The sequence below is a fragment of the Chiloscyllium plagiosum genome, chromosome 39 (genome assembly GCF_004010195.1).
Source record: "Chiloscyllium plagiosum isolate BGI_BamShark_2017 chromosome 39, ASM401019v2, whole genome shotgun sequence".
Lineage (NCBI taxonomy): Eukaryota > Metazoa > Chordata > Chondrichthyes > Orectolobiformes > Hemiscylliidae > Chiloscyllium > Chiloscyllium plagiosum.
In genome coordinates, this window is record NC_057748.1 from 9,716,557 (window position 1) to 9,739,501 (window position 22,945).

Consider the following 22,945-nt stretch of genomic DNA (forward strand, 5'->3'; position numbering starts at 1 on the left):
ATTGTGTTCCTCAGGTCATTCCCAAGTGATCTGATAAAGGCAGCGAGCGAATAACTGAGCCATGAAAACCAGGAAATCCCATTTTCAGTGACTGAATTGTGCTGAGTTAGCACAGATAATTGGTGAATGTTACAGTTGTTCTTGACGTTCCTAGTTTGAGGGAAATTGGCCATAGTTTTCTTTTCAGGTCACTGAAATTAGATGCATTTGAGATTTATGTTGAGTTTAACTTTGTTTCTTTCAAACTCTCTTCCCAATGTCCAATATGGTGAAATAGCTCACTGGCTATTTCATTCATGAAGAAAGATCAAGGCACTTTCGAGTGACCGATGCCCATTGAACGGTGTCCCGGTTAAGATTAATGCCTTTGGCTGAAACAATTAAAATTTCAAGATGAATTAAATGAGTATATTGGTCAGAATTTTGAACTTCACCAATATTCATTTTAATATGGTCTGTTACAGCGCTGGTTTTACTAATCTTGACAGAAGTCTCTAAAGGCAAATTATTCTTGAATGCTTGAGGCAGTCATTTAGGTCAATTGACGTCCTTAGTTAGATTGTTCTGTTGCCAACAGCCAGACATAGTCCTCCCATCACGTAATATTTACATTTGATTCCCAGGGAGAACCAGGACTACAACGTACGAGTAGATGAGTTAGGTGCAGGAGTAAGCCAATCAGCCACTTGCCTCTTCTCCACCCTTCAGTAGAACTGATTTGATTGCAACCTCAGCTCCACACACTCACCTGCCCCCCCAATAATCTGTCACCCCTTACTCACCAAGAATGTGTCTATCTTGGTCTTAAAAAGATTCAAAAACTCTGTTTCTACCAGCACGGTGGCTCAGTGGTTAGCACTGTTGCCTCACAGCGCCAGGGTCCCAGGTTCAATTCCAGCCTCGGGCAACTGTCTGTGTGGAGTTTGCACATACTCCCAGTGTCTGGGTGGGTTTCCTCCGGGTGCTCTGGTTTCCTCTTACATTCCAAAGATGTGCAGGTCAGGTGAATTGGCCATGGTAAATTGTCCATAATTGTTAGGTGCATTAGTCAGAGGGGGTGGATTTCTGTTCGGAGGGTTGGTGTGGACTTGTTGGGCTGAAGGACCTGTATCCACATTATAGGGAATCCAATCTAATCATTTTTAGCAAAAATTCCAAAGACTGAAAAAAAAATTGTCTTAAATGAGTGGCTACGTAGTTTTAAACAGTGATCCTTGTTCAAGATTCTGCCACAAGGGGAAACATCCTTTCCTCTCCAGTCCTATCCTAGCAGATGCAAGCCTAGTCTGGTCATCCTAGCCAACCTTTCCTTGTAAGGAAACCTCCCCAGTCCTCAAATTAGTTTGGTAAACCTTCTGAGTGAATCCTTGGCTGTGGGATTTTCTCAAAATGCTTTGTATCAATCTTCCTTCAATCCTAAAAGTAACAGAATAAACCTGTCAGTCCTCTTGCTGCTTCTCTGCCTAACTGCTGCTAGATTTGCTTACAAAATAAGTTATAATTTCCAGCAATTAATTGTATGTGACGCACTTGAGGGTATCCCAAGAGAAGGGATAATGTACCATATAAGTTGCGCATTATCTCTTTCTCTATCCCCTATTGTTTCCCACAGTCCAGTGACATTTGAGACATTTTGCAAAACCTGACTTCTCTGATTTACCACAGCACATAGCATAAGCTGAATATAGGACTTCACTGATTCTGTCTCATTGTTATGCTGTGAGGTGCATCTCATATTTTTAAATCTAAAACCCCTCCGTTTAAAGTTGTTGAAGATTGTAGTTGCAGATTCAAGAGTAGCGTATTTCTGGAAAGACATTTTATTGTTTCCTTCTCAGAACTGGTGCTTAATTTCCTAACGCAACGTTTGAAACAGAAGGAGTTAGCGAATGCAGCTGCCAATTCAATCCAGAATATCTGCGCCATGTGCAGCGACGCGATGACTCGACACATGGAAGGCCTGCTGCAGGTCGCCTCATCCCTGGATGCCCTCCCCATCTCTTACGACTCCTCCATCGGGCTTCTGCGAGGTACAGTCATAACTCTCTTACTGCGGTGAGCAGCATGCAATAGTCATGTTTTATTCGTGATACATCCTAATTTATATGAGCATAGCTATGAATGATGTCAGCTGGCTGCATTTGTCTCCGAAAGAGCTGTTTATTTTAAAACGACCATCAAGTAAAAGCAAAATACAGCTCCTGCTGGAATTTTGTTTTATAATGGGTTTATGGGCTTTGGGCATCGCAGGTTTGGGAATATTTGTTGCGCATCCTGAGTTGATCTTGAGAAGGTGATTTGCATTGCAAATCATTGCATTGCATTGCATTGCCCCTATACCCCAAGAACTACCATTGCAGTTCTTGGGGTATAGGGGCACTCGCAGTCGTATTAGAAAGGGAGTTCCAGGATTCTGGCCCAACGATATGAAGGAGCAGCGACATTAAACCAAGTCAGGAAGGTGTGTGGCTTGGAGGAGCTCCTGCTGGTTATGCGTCAACTGACCTTGTCGTTCTAGGTAGTTGAGATTTCCTGTTTGAATGTCAAAGAAGTTTTGGCGAGTTATAGCAGTGCATTTTGTCAGTGATACGCACTGCTGCCACTATGCATCAGTGCTGGAAGGAGTAATTCTTTTTGAAGTTAGTTGAAGGGGTGCCAGTCAAGCAGTCTCCTTTGTTCTACAATCTGAAATAAAATTAGAATGTGGGGCAAATGCTTAACATATAAGACAGCATTAATGGAGTGAGAAGTGTTCCAGTTTGATGGCTTTTCATCAGAACTGAGTCCTGGTCATCATCCTGAAACATTAAGGCTTTCTCCTTTTCCAGTTGCTTTCCACCTTGCTGAGTGTCTGCAGCATTTTCTGCGTCATCAATCCCTCAGTTTATTTGCTAAATATTTTCTGTTCTATTTCAGTTTCTGTAGCATTGTTGACCCCAGACTCGATTGCCCTGCTGATGTTATACATTATAGAGCAAAATTGCCACGTAAGGTAGCACAACGTGATGACACACACAGTTGACTATCTCGGGTTGCTTGTAACATTGCCTGTGACAGAAACTTCACCTGGCTTCATTGTAACAGTACAACTGAAAGTGCATTCTTTGGGTTGATCAGCTGTAGAAAGACAAACTCTAGTTGCAACTGCTGTGTTTCTGCCTGTGAAAGTTTCACTTGCTTGATTCATTAAAGTCCTAGTTACTACTGCTGCCCTCCATGTACTGCCATCTGCTGTGACTCAGTCTCTGAGGCCCTGCTAATGTGCTAACAACCCAAGGTTCTCCTCTTTCGCACGAGTGTTCACAAGTAGAGGAAAAGCCTGTTTCTTGAAAAATCTTGATGCTGGTAATGACTGGGATTTGGATTTGTCATCTTTTTGAATTCCCTGCCCCCGTAAGTAAAACTCCTCAGCATTTTGTTGAATAAGTTGGAAATTAATTTGCTTGAGTTCAACGTGTTTCTAAATTAACAATATCCCCAACCTTGTGAAACATTGATAAAAATTAACAACAGGATCATTAATGCCAAATTGATCACATCCCTTTGGATCCGATAAACCACAGCCTGGACTTAAAGCTGCAATCCCACTTTTATTTTGCCCTCCCGCCCTCTCATTTTCCCTTTCCAGCTCCATTTTCTGACTTCCCTGATTGCTAAGTATTAGAGTCATCTTGTTCTAACATACAACTTTATATTAATTGAAATTTATAGCTGAGGTTAAAACAATTAGTTGCCTGTTTGTCTTGATATCTGTGTATTATTACTAAACCATGTGATTGCAAATTTGACTTTGGACTGCAGTGATTAATTCTTGGCCAGGCACTGCCCCAATTAGCCTCCAGATCCGTGGACGAGAAAGCGAGGTGAGGGAACTATCAGGTCCGATTCCAGCTCCTGATTAGCCGATAAGGCAGCATTAATGGTTCATTGATAATTCCTGATCCACGGAGCCCTGTTGGTACGGCCTGTGCTGCACAGTGTTTGTGGCCTACTCACATGAGGAATGACCAACGGCCTGGAGCCCCAGTGAGGGCTGAGCATGACTCTTGAAGCAAAGCATAGAATAAATCAAGCCTTTTATTGGTGAAAGTACCAACCCAAGGCTGACTTGAGAAGAACTACATCATGATGTTTTTTTGATTTGTGTGAAATACTGTTCTCGGAGAAGATGATGTCGGCTGCCCTGTTGTGCAGTGATGAACATTCTTATTCTCACCAGGTGCCTCCTTGGTGTTATCTCGGATGCCATCAGACAAAATCGAAGAGACCTTCCAGCGCCTTTGTTCCATGCAAGTCACTGCTCTAAAAAAAGTAAGGAAAGTTGTGATTTCTTTTTAAAATGTTCTTTTATGGGATGTGGGTGGATTTGTTGCCCATTCCAAATAGCCCTTAAACTGAGTGGCTTGCCTGGCCATTTTAGGAGTTCACTTAAGAGTCAGTCTTGTTGCTAAGAGTCTGGTGTCGCACATGGGCCAGACCCAGTGAGGATGGCAGGTTTCCTTCCCGAAAGAACCGTAGTGAATCAGATGGGATTTTACAACAATTGATGGTTTCATGGTCTGACACTAGCTTTTAATTCCAGATGTTAATTGAATTTAACCTCACCAAAAGTCTTGTTGGGATTTGCATTTGTGTCCCTGTTGCATTGGCGTGTGCATCCAAATTACTAATGCAGCTGTGTCCCAGTGACTTTTTAAATGTTATGAGCATTAATTCCATCTCCTTTATGGAGCAGAATAACTCTGAGAAATTGTGATTGACTGTTTGGCCCTAACTGACTTAACTCACTTGCATTACCCTGGGGAATTGTCACAAGTTCTTGGATTTTTGGGGCTTATTTTTTATCTGGTAGGAATGTATTTCTCTCCTTTCCTCCATCCTTTCTCTTTCTTCTCAGGCTCACCTAGGGAATACAAGGAGATAGAACAGAAACACTGGGATTGGCCACATTTTTGGCCATAGATGATGGTATAGTGATGGAGTTCTCTTGGTGACATCATAACTCTCCCTTTGATAATAGACAATAGGTGAAGAGTAGGCCATTTAGCCCTTCGAGCCAGCACCACTATTCATGGAGATCATGACTGATCATCCACAACCCTGCCTTATCCCCATAACCCTTGATTCCACTATCTTTAAGAACTGTATCCATCTCTTTCTTGAAAGTATCCAGAGACTTGGTCTCCACTGTCGTCTGGGGCACAGCATTCCATATATCCACCACTCTCTAGAAGTTCCTCCTCAACTCTGTTCTAAGTGGCCTACCCCTTATTTTTAAACTGTGTCCTCTGGTTCTGGACTCACCCATCAGCGGAAACATGCTTCCTGCCTCCAGAGGGTCCAATTCTTTAATAATCTTATACGTCTCAATTAGATCTCCTCTCAGCCTTCTAAACTCAAGTGTATTCAAGCCCAGTCATCCAATCTTTCAACAAATGATAGTTCTGCCATTCCTTTGGGTTAGCTTAGTTGGCTGGACAGTTGGTTTGTGATACAAAGTGATGCTAACAGCATGGGTCAATTCCCACACTGGTTGAAATTGCCATGAAGGATTCACCTTCTCAATTTCTCCCATCACCTAAAGGCGTGGTGACTCTCCGGTTAAAGCAACACCAGTCATCTCTGTCTAATGAGAGAACAACCCTATGGTCTTGTAAGACTATGGTGACTATATCTTCCCTTTAACCCTCTCTTTTCTGAATATTTGGGATCAAGTTGTGTTATTGTGGGGTGTCTTACGTTGTTACTGCAGTGAATGTTAACCTTTGTCCCTTTAAAGCTGCTGACATCTGAGCAGATCAACGGCTTCTCAGCAGACCCAGCTGTATGGTTGGACAGACTGGCAGCAATATTCAGGTACAGCTACTGCTTTTTGAAATCCATGTACTTTTTTATTCTTTAGGATGTGGGCACAGCTGGGCAAGCCAAGCATTGTTGGCCATCACTAATTGCCCTTGAAGGGAGAGGATTTTTGCACCATTCCAGCGGTCAGTCAAGAGTCAACCACATTGCTGTGGAACTGGAGTCGCATGTAGGCCAGACTAAGTAGATATAGCAGATTTCCCTCTCTAAAGTGCTGCACTGTCTTTCTCCTGAGGTGGAAAACCGAGGCCCTGTCTATCCTCAGATGGACTTAAACATTTCCATGACCCTACCCCCGGCCTGACAAGCATTCTCTCTCTCAGTTGACACCATTAAAAAAAAATGACCTGATCATTATCAAGTTGCTCTTTGTGTGCAGTTGCTATGCACAGAATTGATTATAATACTTCAGAATGCTTCTTCACTTGCAGAAGACTTTGCAACATTCTGTGGTCATGCAAGGTGTGATATAGATGTAAGGTTCTTCCTTTTAACTGTAATGTTTACCTATTTCTGGTGTTTTGATTTTATTTCTGAAGTAACGTACTCTGCACCTACCTCCCGCTGCCATCTCACTCCCCATCTTCTCTTGCACTGCCAGGCATACCAACGCAACAGTGGGTGAAGGGAGGCCACACCCCTGCCAGAAAGTCATTCAGGAGGTAAGGTCACAAAAACGAATGCTTGTTGTTTGTAAAGAAGGACGTTCTGCTGTCAAGACTGAAACAGAAAGGGAAATGCACACAAGGTCAGTCAGCATCTGAAAGAGGCTCATATTCTGGGTGGGGGCCATCATCAGAACACAAGGCCCACCTAGCATGCTAATCCATTAAGCTACGTCTTTACAGCATTTTCTCATGTCAGGTTCACCCTGTTTGTACCCATCTCCGCTTTAAGTCACTGGTTGTAATGGAAGAGGGCTCGTTTCTTATCAAATTCTGTTCATTCGTAATGAATTAATTTGCTCTCAGGACCAGACTTCCCTGCAACTGGAGCAATTACTCCAATAAAGCCAAGTTTAAAAGCTTGAAGGAGTCTGGAATAAAGAGATAAAGGCCATACAATGTACTTTAATCTCTAAGATTTTGTTTTTAATTTGATCACATTGATCGAATAAAAGTCACCTCTTTCTGCTGAATCCCAGATGTTGTGGGATCAACATATAGAATGGCCCCTTTGCTCAGCACTGAACGTAGAGATGGACAAATAAGGGTGGAAATACAATGAATATCCTGGGCTCTTCTGAGCTTGGGGCAGACTCAAGGGATATTTAAGGGATCCTGATGTCACAAATCTGAAGGTATATAACATAAATTGAGCTGCATCTGATTTTGAACACTTCATTCGAGCAATAGACATAGTTTAACTCTTCCACATACTGTATCACATGGTAGTAGTTGGTACTGACTGGAACAGGCTAAATTTCATTGGGTCTAAAATCTCTCACTTTGCCCAACACTTGTAATTCAAAGTTCTTTTAAGATGAGTTGAATTTTTGATTGCAGGCGGAGAATTGGTGAAAGTGGTTCCCGATGAAAGCTTTTTTCCTTAAACTGAATTTCATCGAATCTTTTCAATTGCAGATATGGCCAGTGATTTCTGAAACGCTGTACAGGCACCAGGCGGACAATAGGATGGCGGAGCGTTGCTGTCGGTGCCTGCGTTTTGCAATCAGATGCGTGGGTAAAGGATCCGCTATGTTAATTCAGCCCTTGGTGTCTCAGGTGTGTGTTCGCACCCATATCAGTCTGCATTATGATTCTGCACTGCGTAGGGCAAATAACTGGGGAGATGTGATAACTGCTGAACCACTGGGGAAAACAAACTTCCTTTGAAGCATGCTACAAATCCCAGACTATTTTGGGCACTTGGTAATGTAATTCCAGGGTGAAGCTATAGGCAGTTGAGCAAAAGAATAAATGTGCTGTAAATTGCAGGTATCTGTAAAGGAAAGTATGGGCTGGCTGATTTGCAAATGCAGGAGACACAAGAAAGAGAGGGTTGAGAAAAGAAAGTGAAAAGAACAGGCAGTTTAAAACCAAAAGTCTAAAGCGAAATTGAAAAATATTGCTTTGTTTGTGGTGCTATATCTGATTTCAGTTGATTGAGTGGTTTCTAAAGAGGTTGACAGGGTAGTTGCTGAAAGGATGTTTCCCTTTCTTGGATACAGTTTAAGAATAAAAAGTCTCATTTTAAGATGGAATTAAGAATTTCTTTTTTTCTGATAGTTATGAATCTTTGGAACTCTCTTCCTCAGAGAGTGCTGAAGGCAAAATCATTGAATTTTTTTAAGGCAGAGTTGGATTCTTGGTTTAAAAAGGGAGTCTTAGGGTACAGGAGGTAGGCAGGAATGTGGATTTGAGGTCACAAACAAATTCTTTTGAATGGTGGTGTAAGGCTGGAGGGGCTGAATGGCTGCTTGCTCACAATTCAGATATGGTATGGGAGGTTAAATTTTTGTGTTGTTGTGACCGAATGAACTGTAATTACCTTGTGCATTTCTTGCTCTGTCTTCTTCCTTCCCTCTACCCTCCACAAGATGGTGAGTGTGTACCAGTGCCATCAACACTCCTGTTTCCTGTATCTTGGCAGTATTCTGGTGGATGAGTATGGCAGTGAGGAGAGCTGCACGCAGGGCCTGCTCGAAATGATGCAGGTTAGTTTGCTGGCTTTTGTGCACAGACCCTTAATGGAAGTAATGTCCATATATTCTTGGATCCTAATTCAATTTGAGCTAACTTTTGGTTGTCAGCAACTTTGTAATCAAATCCTCAGTGATCCAGAGATGGAATTCCAATTAAGAGCTGTCTGTTAGTTTGGACTGTAAAAATAAAGCAGAGGAAGAGAGGACCCAAGGTCATCTCACAAAAGATATATGACAGTTTAGTGTTGCTAATACATTTAGGAAGTAGCCATAATATGCTGATTCCCTACAGGTTATTATTAAGTCATCTATTAGCTGCACTGTTCCTCAAATCTTGGAATTGTTTAATTAGATACTCAAGTTCCAAAATCCAAAAATTATTATCATCCTTCCCAGTGAATACAACTATTTCCCATTCACCACCCACTGATTCCTATTTTTCAATGTCAGTAGCTCTCTATGACTGTATGATCACTGACTGATTCCTGGTAGATAAAGCTTTACACCCATTTACAGCACAAGTTGTCATTGGCAACCCCAAACGTCGTCTGTCAACCAGCTAGACTCCTGCAGGGAGCATTACAGCTGAACAACACCTAATCTGATGTCCTCCAGGAATTACTGGAAGTAGTCAGGGTCCTTGGCTGACTTTTCTCACCCCGCCCTAGTTCAAGGGCATTGAAGTTAACCATCGCATCCGGGTTTCATCGAATCCCTCAGTGTGGAAGCAGGCCATTCGACCCATCAGGTCCACACTGACCCTTTGAAGAGCATTTCACCTAGACCCACTTACCCCCATGCTCTCCTCGTAACCATGCATTTCCCACAGCAAATCGACCTAGCCTGCACATCCCTGGACACTATGGGCTAATTAGCATGGCCTAATCCATCTACCTGCACATCTTTGGACAATGGGAGGAAACCAGAGCACCCGGAAGAAATCCACGCAGACACGGGAAGAATGTGCAAACTCCACACAGACAGTCGCCCGAGGCTGGAATCTAACCTGGGTCCCTAGCGCTGTGAAGCAGCAGTGCTAACCACTGAGCCACCACATTCAGCTCTGACTAGGATTCACTGGTCTGTCTACTCTGTATGTGTTTATCCATGGATGGTGCTGTGTGTTGTTAATATGGTCATTATTTAAATGAATATCAAATATTTTGTTGCAATTCTTTCTTTCAGGCATTTTGTGGACCAACATTTCGGCTGCTCGAACAACCTCGAGGTTTCCAGAATCATCCTGACACTGTGGATGACCTTTTTCGCTTGGCAACGAGGTAAAAGTTAGCTTCACTCACAGAAATAAAGCAATGTTCCACTTTCATGTATTTGTCAATTGCTAGTTACCTTATAATGGTTGGTTAGAATAGATTCCCTACAGTGTGGAAACAGGCCCTTCAGCCCAACAAGTCCACACCGACCCTCCGGAGAGTAACCCACCCAGACCCATTTCACTCTGACTAATGCACCTAACACTAACACTATTCAGCATGGCCAATTCACCTAACCTGCACATCTTTGGACTGTGGGAGGAAACTGGAGCACCCAGCGGAAGCCCATGCCGACACTGGGAGAATGTGCAAACTCCACACAGACAGTCGCCCAAGGCTGGAATTGAACCCAGGACTCTGGTGCTGTGAGGCTAACCACTGAGCCACCGTGCCGTGCACAGTAACAAATAAATGACCTTATGTTTTTGAATTTGGGAAAATGTATACATGTATGTTTGCATGTAAGCTGTTGGAGTGAGGGTGACACTAAGACCAAAGGTGGAATTGATGCTTGGGGTTAGTCATGATCTGCATGTTTGGAGGGGCCTACTCTGATTTATGTTCTTGTACTCCTGGCAAGACTTTGCTCATAGAGTCTTTTTAACACGGGGTGTCTATTGCAACTACAACATGATTCTGGCTGACCAGGAAACTCTCTGCTGTTCGTGCCTGACATAAGCATATTGAAACGACTTCCCAACTGATAATGACTGATAATGTGACTGTAATGAGTGCACCGCCTTTAGCGATCAAATCCTAAGGTGGAACTCAATCTCAGAGCATCTGGCACAGATAGGACACTACTACTGCTCCACAGGATCTTTAGGCTTATGAGTATTTGGTAGCATCAGATGATAAATGTGTGAATAGATTCCTGTAATTGTCCCTTACTGTGTCAGGTGTATTCAGTAAAGTGTAGTGGAACATTGCAGCACAGGAACAAGCCCTTCGGCCCACCATGTCTCTGCTGAGGTATGATGCTATTCCAATTAATCCCATGATGCTATTCCAATTAATCCCATCTGCCAACACATCATCCATTTCCCTCTGTTCCCTGCCTGTTCATGTGTCTGTCTAAATACCTGTTAAATGTTGCAATCGTATCTGCTTCCACCATCTCCTCTGGCAGCACATTCCATGCACCTGCTACCCTCTGTAAAACAAAAACAAAACAACTTCCCTTGCATATCGTGTTTAAACTTTCCCCCTCTCACCTTAAAGCTATGGCCTCCTAAGTATTTGACATTTCCACCCCAGGAAAAAGACTCTAACTATTCACCTTATCCATGCTTCTCATAATTCTATGCACTTCTATCAGGTCATCCCTCAGACTCTGACACTCTAGTGAAAGCAGTCCAAAATTGTCCAGCCTCTCTCTATAGCTAATTCACTCCAATCCAGGCACCATCATGGTAAACCTCTTGTGCTTCCTCTCCAAATGTGACATAACCAAAGTCTTTTACCGTTGCAAAATGACATGCCAACTTTTCTCTTCAACACCCTGACCGATGAAAGAAAGCATGCCGTATGCTTTCTTTGCCTCCTCATCCACTTGTGAGCTTTGGATCCCTCGGTGCTGCTGTGGTTATGTCGATTTACCGTACACCTTCCTCTTGCATTTAACCTCCCAAAATGCATCACTTCGCACTTGGCCGGATTAAACTCCATCTACCATTTCTCTGCCCAACTTTCCAGCAGATCTATATTGTGCACCCTTTCATATCATTTCTCACTATTCACAACTCCACCAATTTCAGCTTACTTATCTGTTCCTCTAATTCCCATTGGCTATTGGGAGGCCTTTGGTATAACCCCATCATAGTGATTGCACCCTTTGTTAATCTTAAATTTACCATTGTGCCTCGTTGGGTGCACCCTCCAAGATGTCCTCCTTAATCCAGCTGTGACATTCTCCTTAATCAGTAATGTAACTCCTCCACCCCTTTTACATCCCTCTCTATCACACCTGAAACTTCGAAACCCTGGAACATTCAGCTGCCAATCCTGCCCTTCTCTCAGCCAAGTTCTTGTAACGACTACAACATTGTAGACCACGTATTAATGGAAGAGTGAAATTCTCAATCCATGTACAACTAAACTGCAGAGAAACCCATATTACAACCAGTAGGCCTGAAGAAGAGAGGCAAGTTGTTACTGAGACTAGGTTCAGTAGGTCATTTAGTGTTCACATTGGGTTCCAGTTCCAGAAAAGGCGTGAGAGCAGTGTAAGAAAGTGAAGCCACAGGAGTCTGCCACTAAATGGTTTGTCACTTTTTGTAGAAGATGATTACTGGGTGTAAGCATCGCTGGCAAGGCTGACGCTTACACTGTAAACTGAATTTTCTTTGTAAAGTTTGTGGTGAACACTTCTTGTGAGCCACTACTGTCCTTGTGGGAAGGAGCCTCCTGCGCTAGTTATTGTCAGAGAATTTAGCCCAATTAATCAGAGATCACAAACGCACAGATCGGACTGAGAACTGACAAGGATTTATTTAACAAACATTGCGGAAGAGACTTGACCCCACTGAAACAGTCACTGACAGGCCGTTCAGAAGGAACCACTGCTTCTTCCCCGAACAGAGAATACAGTGAAGTTTTATACCCTTACAACAATGAAGGGTGAGGTATGAGACAATGGTGTGAGTTGTATAAAAAAAGAGAAATAAACTTCATTCATTGAAAAAATTCAAGTGTCCGGTCTCTGGCAATGAGTTTCTTAATTGACTCAGGAGATTCTGGTCCTTGGCTGGAGTAGGTGTTAGTGGGTTTCATCTTTGTGTCAATTCGTATTGTTGAGGGGGCAAGTGAAGTACCTTTGGTGCCTCCTTGTCTGGGTACCCTTTGTGGGGGCTTGATTCCTAGTGGGGTAGGAGCAGCTGTGCCCTAAGGACATCAGAGGTGCTGGGCTATAGTGGAGTGAGAGGCTCATTATCAGTTAATCTGGTCTTGGGCTGGATGACTCATGTCCTGAAGTATATGTGGTGTCTCGGGTGGCTGGTTTAGCCAATTTGAGGCATTGTGGGTAGGCTCAGTGGCTAAGTGCAGACATTTTGTGTTGTCTGTTTTGTGGCCATGTCGTAGGGAGGCCAGGACCAATATTTTCTCCCAGTTATCCTAAAAATCCTTGAGGATTTTAGTGATGAAGAAGCAGAGATACCTTTCCAAGTTGGAGTGTTTTATGCATTTTGGAGGAATCTGGATGTGCAGATATTACCATATGGAGCCCTGCAGGTGCTGGAGATCAGAGCTGGAAAAGCACAGCAGGTCAGGCAGCATCCGAGGAGTAGGATAATCGACGTTTCAGGCCGGAGCTCTTCATCAGGAATGATATTCCCATATGCTTGCTGTCCTTGGCTTCCTGGGCGATGGAATTCAGAAATTTGTAGAGTACCTTTGAAGAGAGCATGCTTTGATCTACCTGACAGATTTTGCAGATAAGCCACAATCATATTGAGTATCAGAACAGGCTCAGGGGTCCAAGCAACTTCTTCCTGCTTCCAATTCATATCTTTGTGTTTAGCCTTTCGACCCCTTCAGCCACTAACTGAGATCTTAGCTGATCTTATGCTTCAACACCATTTTCTCACACTATCCCCATGTACCTTGGGAGAAAATATTTATTGAAAACAATACTTTAACATTACTGAAAAGAAATCTGTTCCTGAAGATTTTCATTTTCACTCATTTCAGGAAAAGAAAATTATGAAATTTGGTATTATAATATTTGTCCTGATAAATGCAAGATGAAAAGGCTTCAGCAACATGTCTGTCTCCAGACTGCTGCCTCGCAGCGCCAGCGACCCAGGTTTGATTCCATCTTCAGGCGAATGTCTGTGTGGAGTTTGCACATTCTTCCTGTGTCTGCGTCGGTTCCCTCTGGGTGCTCCCGGTTTCCTCCCACAGTCCAAAGATGTGCACGTTAGGTGAATTGGCCATGCTAAAGTTACCCATGGTGTTCAGGGATGTGTACGTCAGGTGCATTAGTCAGGGGAAATGTAGAGTAGTAAGGTAGAGGAATGGGTCTGGGTGGGATACACTTCCAAGGGTCAGTGTAGGCTTGTTGGGCCAATTGGCCTGTTTCTGCACTGTAGGGATTCTACGATTTGGCGCTTCTCTGTGGGCTGTTTAGTTTGTGTATTTTTTTTAATCTTGCACTTTAACGTATTCCTTGAATCTGATAATGTCAGTCATTTATACAAGTAGCTTCCTTCCCGTGCTCTGATCTCCTGCATCTCAAAGTGGTTCACCCGGATGGACCAGGGGTCAGGGAGCAAGGATGAGAATAACAACTTTCCATCCAAATAATCACAAATAAATTCCCACATTGACATCTGTTGCCTCCCAAGTATTTACCTTCTAAAAATAATAATTGAGAGAGTTCGTCCATCACAGTAGCAAACTTCTTGCTTTCCCAGGAGGTGTATGTTGCTGGGAAAGTCTCAAGTGTTGGCCTCTGTGGGATCATGGGTCACTGAAGAAGCTAAATTTATTTGATGTTAATTTACTGATGCATATGGAACGATTTCTGAAAGGATGCCTGTAATTTCATTGAGTATTCTTAACTCTTGGCTATGACTGAACTATCTAGTTGTATACATTGCAATATATTTCGGAAATTTATAATACTTGCATGTAGAATTAGTAAATTGATTGAATCTGGCACTTCCAAATTATTTTTGCCCATTGACTTAGTACTTAATATTCTGTCTTTTGGCTTTGTTGCTTTGAAGCAGTGAGCAACTCCAAAATTCTCCACTTGTACTCAAAATGTTGAGTCCAGAGATCTGCACTTCAAGTGACAACACTCTACTGTACCTCATGTGAACACTGTTTAAATCCAGATCATTTGGCCACTATGCCACCTTCTCAGTGAAACCACAATCCTTACTTGCGTGAATGCCCACGGCATAGACTTTTCAGTGGAGAGAGTGTTATCTTGATATGATTGTAGATCTTTGTTGGATTTGTCCTGTCCTCTGCACTGCACCGCTGTGATATAATGTGATCCTCAAAGCTAAAAATCAAACCTAGTCCACCCCAGGCCCAGCACAGTGACATGCTGAAGAGCTGCTAATAAGATGTTCAACAAATTCGGTAAGGACTTGTATTGATCTACAGCCTTTGACATAATGAACTGTCCCAAGGTGCTTCACAAGAGCATGAGAAAGCAAAGTGTGACACCAAACCCAATGAGATTGTAGTTTCACTGACCGAGGGATTGATCAGACATGTAAATTTTAAGGAATATCTTTAAGGAGGATAGCAAGGTGGACTAGGACAGAGGTGTGGGTTGGAATCTTATTGATTTAGATTTTATTGTCACGTGTATTCAAGTACTGAAGGAGTACAGTGGAAAGCGTGTAATGTTGCCGCACACAGCACTAACTTGGGTACAAAATAGTCAAAGAAACAAAGTTGAAGAAGTTAAGCATTATCTTCAGAGAATAAATAGAAAATAAAATCAACATTAAAGTCCTTCTGAATATAAACTAGAATTCCAGGGGGTAGTCTGGAGTTTGGGACTGAGACAACTGAAGGCTCACTGCCAGTCATGAAGTTATTTGGTTGGGCATGTGATAGTAGTGAGAATTAGAGAGCGTGAGGTGTTGGAGGGGTTTGAAACCAAAGTTCATAAAGTAAGGTGTTACTTGAGCAAGAGCCCCTCTCGGTCCGTGAGTACAGAGGCAGTGGAGGACTGAGGCTTTCTGCAGGTCAAGATGTGGGCAACTAAGCTTTGCATTACCTTGAGCTTATGGACTTCGGCTTGTTAAAGTTGATTAATTTTGCCACAATCCCAGTGAAAATTTACTTTACTCTCAGATTTAAGTTAATGGCTAATGAAATTAATGGTGTATAGCTTCATTTATGGTTTATATATTAAATCTGCTACCCAGAATGGTACTGTGCTGTGTAGGCCATTAGATCCTGCACTCAACCCCTGGTCTATACTAATTTATTTGGTCACCATGAAAATGGCTGTAGGTCACTTCATTTGCCCATGGTTTTGTTGGGCTAAGACAATGAAAGATCAGCCAAGGCTCCTTCTTTATTGTATGAGAAGGATTTGAATAAAAAAAGGGGCAGTTTTGACAAAACGATAAAAGGCATTAGTCAGACCACAGTTGGAAAACTGTTGACAATCTTGGCCCCCTATTCTGAGGAAAGGTATATTGGAGGCAGTCCTGAGAAAGTTTACTAAGCTGATCCTGGGTATGGAGGGACTGTCTTATGAGGCAAGGTTGAGTACATCAGGCCTTGGGAGTTTAGTAGAATTTGAGGTGACCTTATTGAAACGTACAAGATTTTTAGGAAAGGGTTTTTCTCCCTTATAGGGGAGTCTGGGACCAAAGGGCCTAACTTCAGAATAAGGGATCACCATTTAAGGCAGAGTTAAGGAGGAGCTTCTTCTCCTGAGAGTAGTGAATCTGTGGAATTCTTCATCGCAGGGAACTGTTTTGGTTGGGTTGTTAAATATATTCAAGGCTGAAATAGAATTTTAATCAATAAGAAATTGAGGCATATGGGGAAAGAGGTAGGAAAGTGGACTTGGCAATTTATCAAATCAGCCATGATCTCATTGAATGATGGAACAGACTTGATGGGATGAATGGCCTAATCTAATTCTGATCTAATGGAGAAGACATTGAGCAGGAGCATGCCACCCTATGATGACCTCTACAATTCATCCACCTGCTGATATGCTCCGTAGAAATGTATGACATAATTTAAGCGCCATCCTTCAAGCTAGGCTGCAAGGTAATTTCCACCTCCAATACAGAAATGAAGAATATGCAGAGAACTAATAACATGTAAAATAGTTGCCAAAATTGATGTTTTTCTCTGCAGATTCATTCAGCGAAGTCCAGTTGTTTTGATCCAAAGCCCAGTGATGTCCTTAATCATTCGATGTGCATTGACAGCAACAACGCTGAACCACCGAGATGCCAACTCCAGTGTGATGAAATTCCTGCAGGATCTGGTTCATGTGGCAACAATCAATAAGGTGGGTCTGAATGTGCACCCGAAGGCACAGGCGAACGCAGTTTCAAAGGACAGTCTGTGGTAGCTGAAACAAAAAGCAGAAATAATTGGAGAATCTCAGGAAGTCTGGCAGGAGCTGTGGAGAGAAAGCGGAGTCCACGTTTCAAGTCCAGTGGAAAGTCAGAAGAACAGTCACCCGACCTAAAATGTTGACTCAGCTTTCTCGTTCCAGCCGCTGCCGGATTTGCTGAGATTCTCCGGCTATCTCCGTTTTTGTTTCAGATTTCCAGCATCCACAGTTATTTGGTTTTTTTTTGACCACCAAAAACCGATTTAGCTGATCATTTATTTTGTTGATTGTGGGAATTTGCAGTGTGCAAGGAACTGATCCTTAGCTTTAGATTGGATTAGATTAGATTACCTACAGTGTGGAAACAGGCCCTTCGGCCCAACAAGTCCACACCGACCTGAAGAGAAACCAACCCCCCCCTATACTTACCCCTGACTAATCCACCTAACAATGGGCAATTTAGCATGGCCAATTCACCTAACCTGCACATCTTTGAATTGTGGGAGGAAACTGGAGCACCCGGAGGAAACCCATGCAGACACGGGGAGAATGTGCAAACTCCACACAGACAGTTGCCCGAGGTGGGAATTGAACCCGGGTCCCTGGCGCTGTGAGGCAGTAGTGCTAACCACTGTGCTGCTGGCAATGATTTATTAGCTGTGAAGGACTTTGCAAAGCTGGAAGCTATAAAACGGCAAGTTTGCTTTTAATAACAGGGAGGAAAGAAATTGTCATTTTCTACTTTCTTTTTGATATCGCTAATCACTAAACTTCTTCTCTCTTCCCAACCCACCTTCACATCGCTCCTTGTGTCACAAGATCTGCTTGTGTGACTTAGTGTCAAATATAGTTTGACCATTGCATTGTTTTTCTATGTTAACTGCACTATCTCAATGCAAGTTGTTGATGACATTGGTGTTCCTATTTATAATAATTAAAGCCTGTGGCCTTCAAGGTATGACTCAGGTTACACCTTGGTGCATGTCAGCAGCACAATGTATTGCATTGAAAGTATTGTATTGCTGCCCTCTGGCTTTACCTAAGTACAGCCAAATGTCCACCAAAGCTCCATTTAGATCATGTGGTAACTTTGTACCTGTTGTCACATTGTAGCACAAAGAAGATTTTGAGCTCCGGAAGAACTTGGTCCATAGATTTCTCGGGGAGAGCGGAGCACTGCTTGTTGCGCAGCTTGTACAGGCGTGCTGCTTCTACCTTGTACCAAGCATGCTTGGTAACGTGGCTGACGTCATGTGGGAACTCCGCATTTTTGACCGGAAGGTGTGTAGCGGGAGCCAATTAGTGTAATTCACGTAATGCCTGCTTAAGTTTTCCTGGCTGCTCCTGAAGGCTTGGTGGCAACACACTGTTTTTGCTCAATAATAAGGTACACAGTTTGCACTCACCATTCTCAGTGTTGTTTTAGCTGCAGGACAAGGGAAAAATTGGGCCAAATTCTCCCCATTGATGGCTATCTGATGTGACTTGTTGCAAATACATACATATGGATGACAGGACAAGACAGGCCAAGGTGTGAGGCTCTGTGCATTTAAATGTCCTACAAATGGTGTCATACGAACTCGACTCACTTGGGTGTGGTGCCAGAGGCAGCAGGTTGTCAGTTTCAAGTAATCTAACAAACGCTGGTGTGTTTGAGAGATGGGTCTGAAAGATTTGTGAAAGGCCCAGGCTGGCTAAAGGGGAAGAATTGAAATTATATCCACAAAGACTGAAGTGGGTGGTTTACAGAGAGAGGAAAAGAATCCTAAATATTGGAAATGTACAGTGGGTCTCAACATCTGAAGGAGAACTATAACATCTGTGGGGACAGAAATGCAGATGCTGTCTGGCCATGAGTGTTTTCAGCATTTTCTGCTTGCACTTGAAATATTGCAGATGCTGTAAGGTTAACCTGTGTACATGATGGGGAACGTTTCCAGCATTTGCTTATTTTCATTCTTTTTGTACAAGAAGCTGACTCAACCCATAAATTAGAGATTGAATTCACCCCTGGGCCTGGGATTGAAAATTGTGATAATGAACGTCTCTCCCCACATCTATCTTTCTCTTGCAAACATTCCCTTTAGGCCCAAACATAACTTGCTCAAAGCATATTCAACTAAACAAAGTTAAAATCAGGCTCTTTCTCACATCTTCTCTCTTAGTGCATTGATTATTCACATTAAAAGCAGGTCCAGCGACAACAATGCTATTCGTTTTTGTGACAAAGCAATTTCTAACAAGTTGTTTCGTGAAATGTGGATGACGTTGTCCGTATGAGCATTTATTGCCCATTTCTAATTGCCTCAGAGTAGGTAGTGGTGGGTCTGTAGTCCATGTAGTGCTGAAAAGGAGAGAGTTTCAGGATTTGGACCCAGCCACGGTGAACCTCTGTTCCAAGTCTGGATTGTGGGGAACTTGGAGCTGGCGGTGGTCCCATGCATCTCTTGCCCTTGTCTTTCAAAGGGCTTCTCCTGATCTCCATCACATGCTGTATCACTTGTGGGAGTGAAGGAGAGTCAAAAAGCCTGCTGGATTAGGTATGGCAAGGTGATGGGTACAGAATCAAGATGGTAGGTGGGTTTGAGATGTACTTTGGGCCATGATCTAATTGAACAGAGGAACATGCTTGGTTTGAGTAGCCTGCCGATGTTACTACACATGTTATGAATGTTGCAGAACTGTTAGACAGTTGACTAACATTGTGTGTGGCCTGCAATAAATAAAAGAAATGGTTCAGATGGTTGACCTCACAAAATGGAAGGCTCAGAAGGGTTTCACTCTGAACTGCACGATTTATGTTTCTGTCAACCACTAGCAGGTTGCTGTTGGACACCATGCTGGTGTGGGCACAGCGTCTAGTGAGCAGGCAGGTAACTCTCTCACTCCCATTTTCTAGCCAGTTTGGGTTGGGATGGCCAGTATTGATGTTCAGCTGTTTGCCACGGGTTTGCTGCAGCAGTTTGAGTTTATATCATGTGCCTAGTGACTATAGACTTGGAACTGCTACATACATTCAGCCAAAACATTACAAGTTCCTGTGTAGCCTATCTGCAATACTATTTACGCATATCCCTCTGAGTGCCCGTCAGGGTGTCAATAGCCTGTTTTGTTTTCTGTATTTATGAAATTAGACATTCTGTGGGTGGCTGGAAGACGCTCTCAAAGCCCTCCCAAAGGAGCTTTCGGCTGGGGCTATTACAGCGACAGAGAAACAGATGACGGAATTCCATAAACAGGTCATGTGGTAAGTGCAGGTGCTCCTAACCAGTCACAAATTAGATAAGAGCCGTGATGTTATTGTCTCTCCGATCCCACAGTTGATAGGAAGAAACCAACATATAAGTTCCGCACCATCCATGCATGCCAAAGATTATTAAATGCTGTTTTTGTTGTAATGTAGGAAAATGCAGCAACCAATTTGTATCCACTGATGTCTCAAAAGCAGTATGACAAATAAATCTGTTATAGTGATGACTGCTGGATAAATGTTGGTCAGGGCACCAGGAATAGTCACCGATCTTTAAACAAAGCAATGAGGTAATTTATAACCTGTCTGAAAATCTGATTTAGAAGCTTATTCAAAGGTACACCAATATAGCAAGCTAATCGTGAAGTGGGCTTAGCAGTGCTTTTGCATGTATCACCATGGCTCCCAGTGGACTAACTTGAGTTTATTTAGCACGTGGCTGAGTTATAACTGAGGGGTGCTGGATTCAATACGTCACCAGTGGTGAAATACCGAACATAGCGACGTGGAAGATCTTATAATGGGGTAACATATCACTACAGTGTTAAGAAGGTACTGCGATGTCAGCGATGCTGTCTTTTGAATGAGACAGCAAAATGAGGCCCTATTTCCGCCTCACAAGGAAGGAAAAGAACTGCTGCAAAGACAAACAGGGTGTTATGTCTGGTGTCCTGACCAATATTTCTCACCAAAGTATCATTACAGATAGATTATCTGGCCATTTTCAAATTACTGAGAGTTTACAGTGCAAAATTGGCCACCAAATTTCCTATATTGCGACAATAATGATGCTTGGCATTTGAAGGTTTTACAGTAGAGCAAAGATTCACTGAAGTAGTTCCAGCGATGAAACTTAGGTCAATTGGAGAAGTTGAGACTGCTTGCCTTGGAGAAGCAAAGGTTGACAGACCTGACAGTTATTCCAAGTCATATGGGGGGGGGGTCTGGACAGAGCAGATAGGGAAAAAACTCTGCCCAATAGTGGAAGGATCAAAGTTGACACAAACCTCAAGGAATTGGTAAAAGAAGCAAAGTGGCATGGGAAAAAATCATCTTCTCACACCCAGGGTTAACGTCAGGAATGCACTGCCTGAGTGTCTCTGTTTTGAGTGATTCCACTAAACCAGCCTTCACCACACCGTTATTTGAAACTGAGGAATGTCCAGAGTTACAGAGAGGAACAAGAGAAAGGCACCAAATGAATTGCATCTCCAGAACCAATGGAAATTCAATAGGCCAAAAGGCCTCCCACTGAACCGTAACAATTTTATGATGTTTTGACTTCAAAGTACCGAACAGGCCATAATAGACTTTGGTAAGCAAAGGCAGTAAATAAATGCAAGTCTTTCTTTTTGCTTGAAAATCCTTCCTTTTAAAAAAGAATACCAAATGTCCAGCTTAAGCATGCCACTCGGTTCACCTGATCTACACCTGGGTTAATGTTTTATACCAGCACGCAGTCTTTCCTCCAGACTGAGCTGGATGATCAGCCCTGCTCATAAGATATGGTGGAATAGGCTCAAAGGACCAAATAGCCTACTCCTACTGCTAATTTCTATGTTTTCACAACATGCAGTCTTTTTCTTAATCGGTCTGTTAGGATACATTGTAACATGTCTCTGTGGTTGGAGGGCGATGACTTAAAACCAAATCTTCTGACCTAGAGATAGGGACACTACCACTGCACCATCAGTACTGTAGAATATCCAGTTGTCTTTGACATAATGCATGGCTGTATTTTGTAACGTTTAAAGGTATTGTATAAATGCAATGTAAAAGTTTCAGCAATTGAGTTTCAGAGAAGGAATTTTTTTCAATATCAAATAATACCCATCTTTCTCCCTGCAGCGCTGAAGATGCTACAATGATAGGTTGGTCCCTGATGGAATTCTCTGGGTTCTACAGGTAACACCATCAAGTCACCAAGGAAGTATGATGTAAGTATCTTTCCCAAGGCCTGCAATTGTGTTTCGCTAGTCTGGCCTGTAGAAACTACCCATGGGTGCACACATTCTCTCACATCATGAGTGATGAAATGATGTGGGCTTGCAGTGTCTAATACTTGGGGGTCAGCTGAGCAAGGACATTTATATTCTGCTTCCTCATACTGCTTTGTGGCTTCGGGAATCACCTTGGCTGCTAACAGCCTGAGTTTGAAGCCTTGAAGCTTCACTGGCACCAGAGCTGATCCTGAGCTCTCTCGTAATGTATTTCGCCAGCTGGGTCGAGCAGCAAGGTACTGTGTCTGGTCTCCAAACCAGCAGGAATTATTTTTTTTCAAGTATAGTCATGTTGAACAAAATTGAGGGGCCCTAAATAATGAGGAAAGGGTGGATCTGTTCCTGATTAGTTGTTAACCAAGAGCGTGGATGTAAAGTAATTTTCAGAAAGATTAAGATTCTGGGTAATCCAAGATGGAGGATGGGAAAAATTTCTGGCTGTAAGAGCTGCCCCTTTTTTTGAGGTGATGAAGGTGATTTCCTCGAATTCCAGGAGCAGCAATTACTGTTTTATATGCTGTTGCATTGTTTTGGAACTTTGGGAAAAAAAAGTCAAAACAACAGCAGTTTAAAAGGGAGAAGGGCAAACAAAGGAAGCACATGGTGAGGACAGTGCAGGAGACAGAGAGAGAGAGAGAGAACCTGCACAGTTACTGCCTTTGCTGTTTGAATTCGTGTATCGCTTGACATCGGAGTGCATCTGGGAAAATTAACAAACAGTGAAATTCACAACTAATCTTGGAGGAACTGTTGGGCGAAGTTCACAGCACAGAATCAGATAAGTAATTGTTTTTTTTAAGTCTATGCAAGAGAGAGGCTGTATTAGTGAGTACAGTGGGTTCTTTCTTGATTATATGTTTTTGG

The 22,945-nt window shown here is 42.8% G+C and overlaps 1 protein-coding gene across 5 annotated transcripts in view; it reads left to right on the top strand.

Moving 5' to 3' along the window:
• The window catches only part of LOC122542211 (transportin-3-like), a 61,134-nt gene that overhangs the window by 30,326 nt on the left and 7,863 nt on the right, over window positions 1-22,945 (top strand). For 4 of the 5 annotated variants that reach the window (XM_043679706.1, XM_043679705.1, XM_043679703.1 and 1 more), the window contains 11 exons: window positions 1,839-2,030; window positions 4,220-4,311; window positions 5,780-5,856; window positions 6,464-6,524; window positions 7,446-7,586; window positions 8,402-8,518; window positions 9,692-9,786; window positions 16,627-16,783; window positions 17,945-18,112; window positions 19,966-20,078; window positions 21,930-22,018. In XM_043679706.1, coding sequence (XP_043535641.1) covers window positions 1,839-2,030; window positions 4,220-4,311; window positions 5,780-5,856; window positions 6,464-6,524; window positions 7,446-7,586; window positions 8,402-8,518; window positions 9,692-9,786; window positions 16,627-16,783; window positions 17,945-18,112; window positions 19,966-20,078; window positions 21,930-21,990 — 1,274 coding nt within the window. In that variant the 3' untranslated portion in view covers window positions 21,991-22,018. Of the gene's footprint in view, window positions 1-1,838; window positions 2,031-4,219; window positions 4,312-5,779; window positions 5,857-6,463; window positions 6,525-7,445; window positions 7,587-8,401; window positions 8,519-9,691; window positions 9,787-13,470; window positions 13,556-16,626; window positions 16,784-17,944; window positions 18,113-19,965; window positions 20,079-21,929; window positions 22,019-22,945 lie in introns of those variants that run through there. The other variant, XM_043679707.1, reaches the window with a different exon arrangement.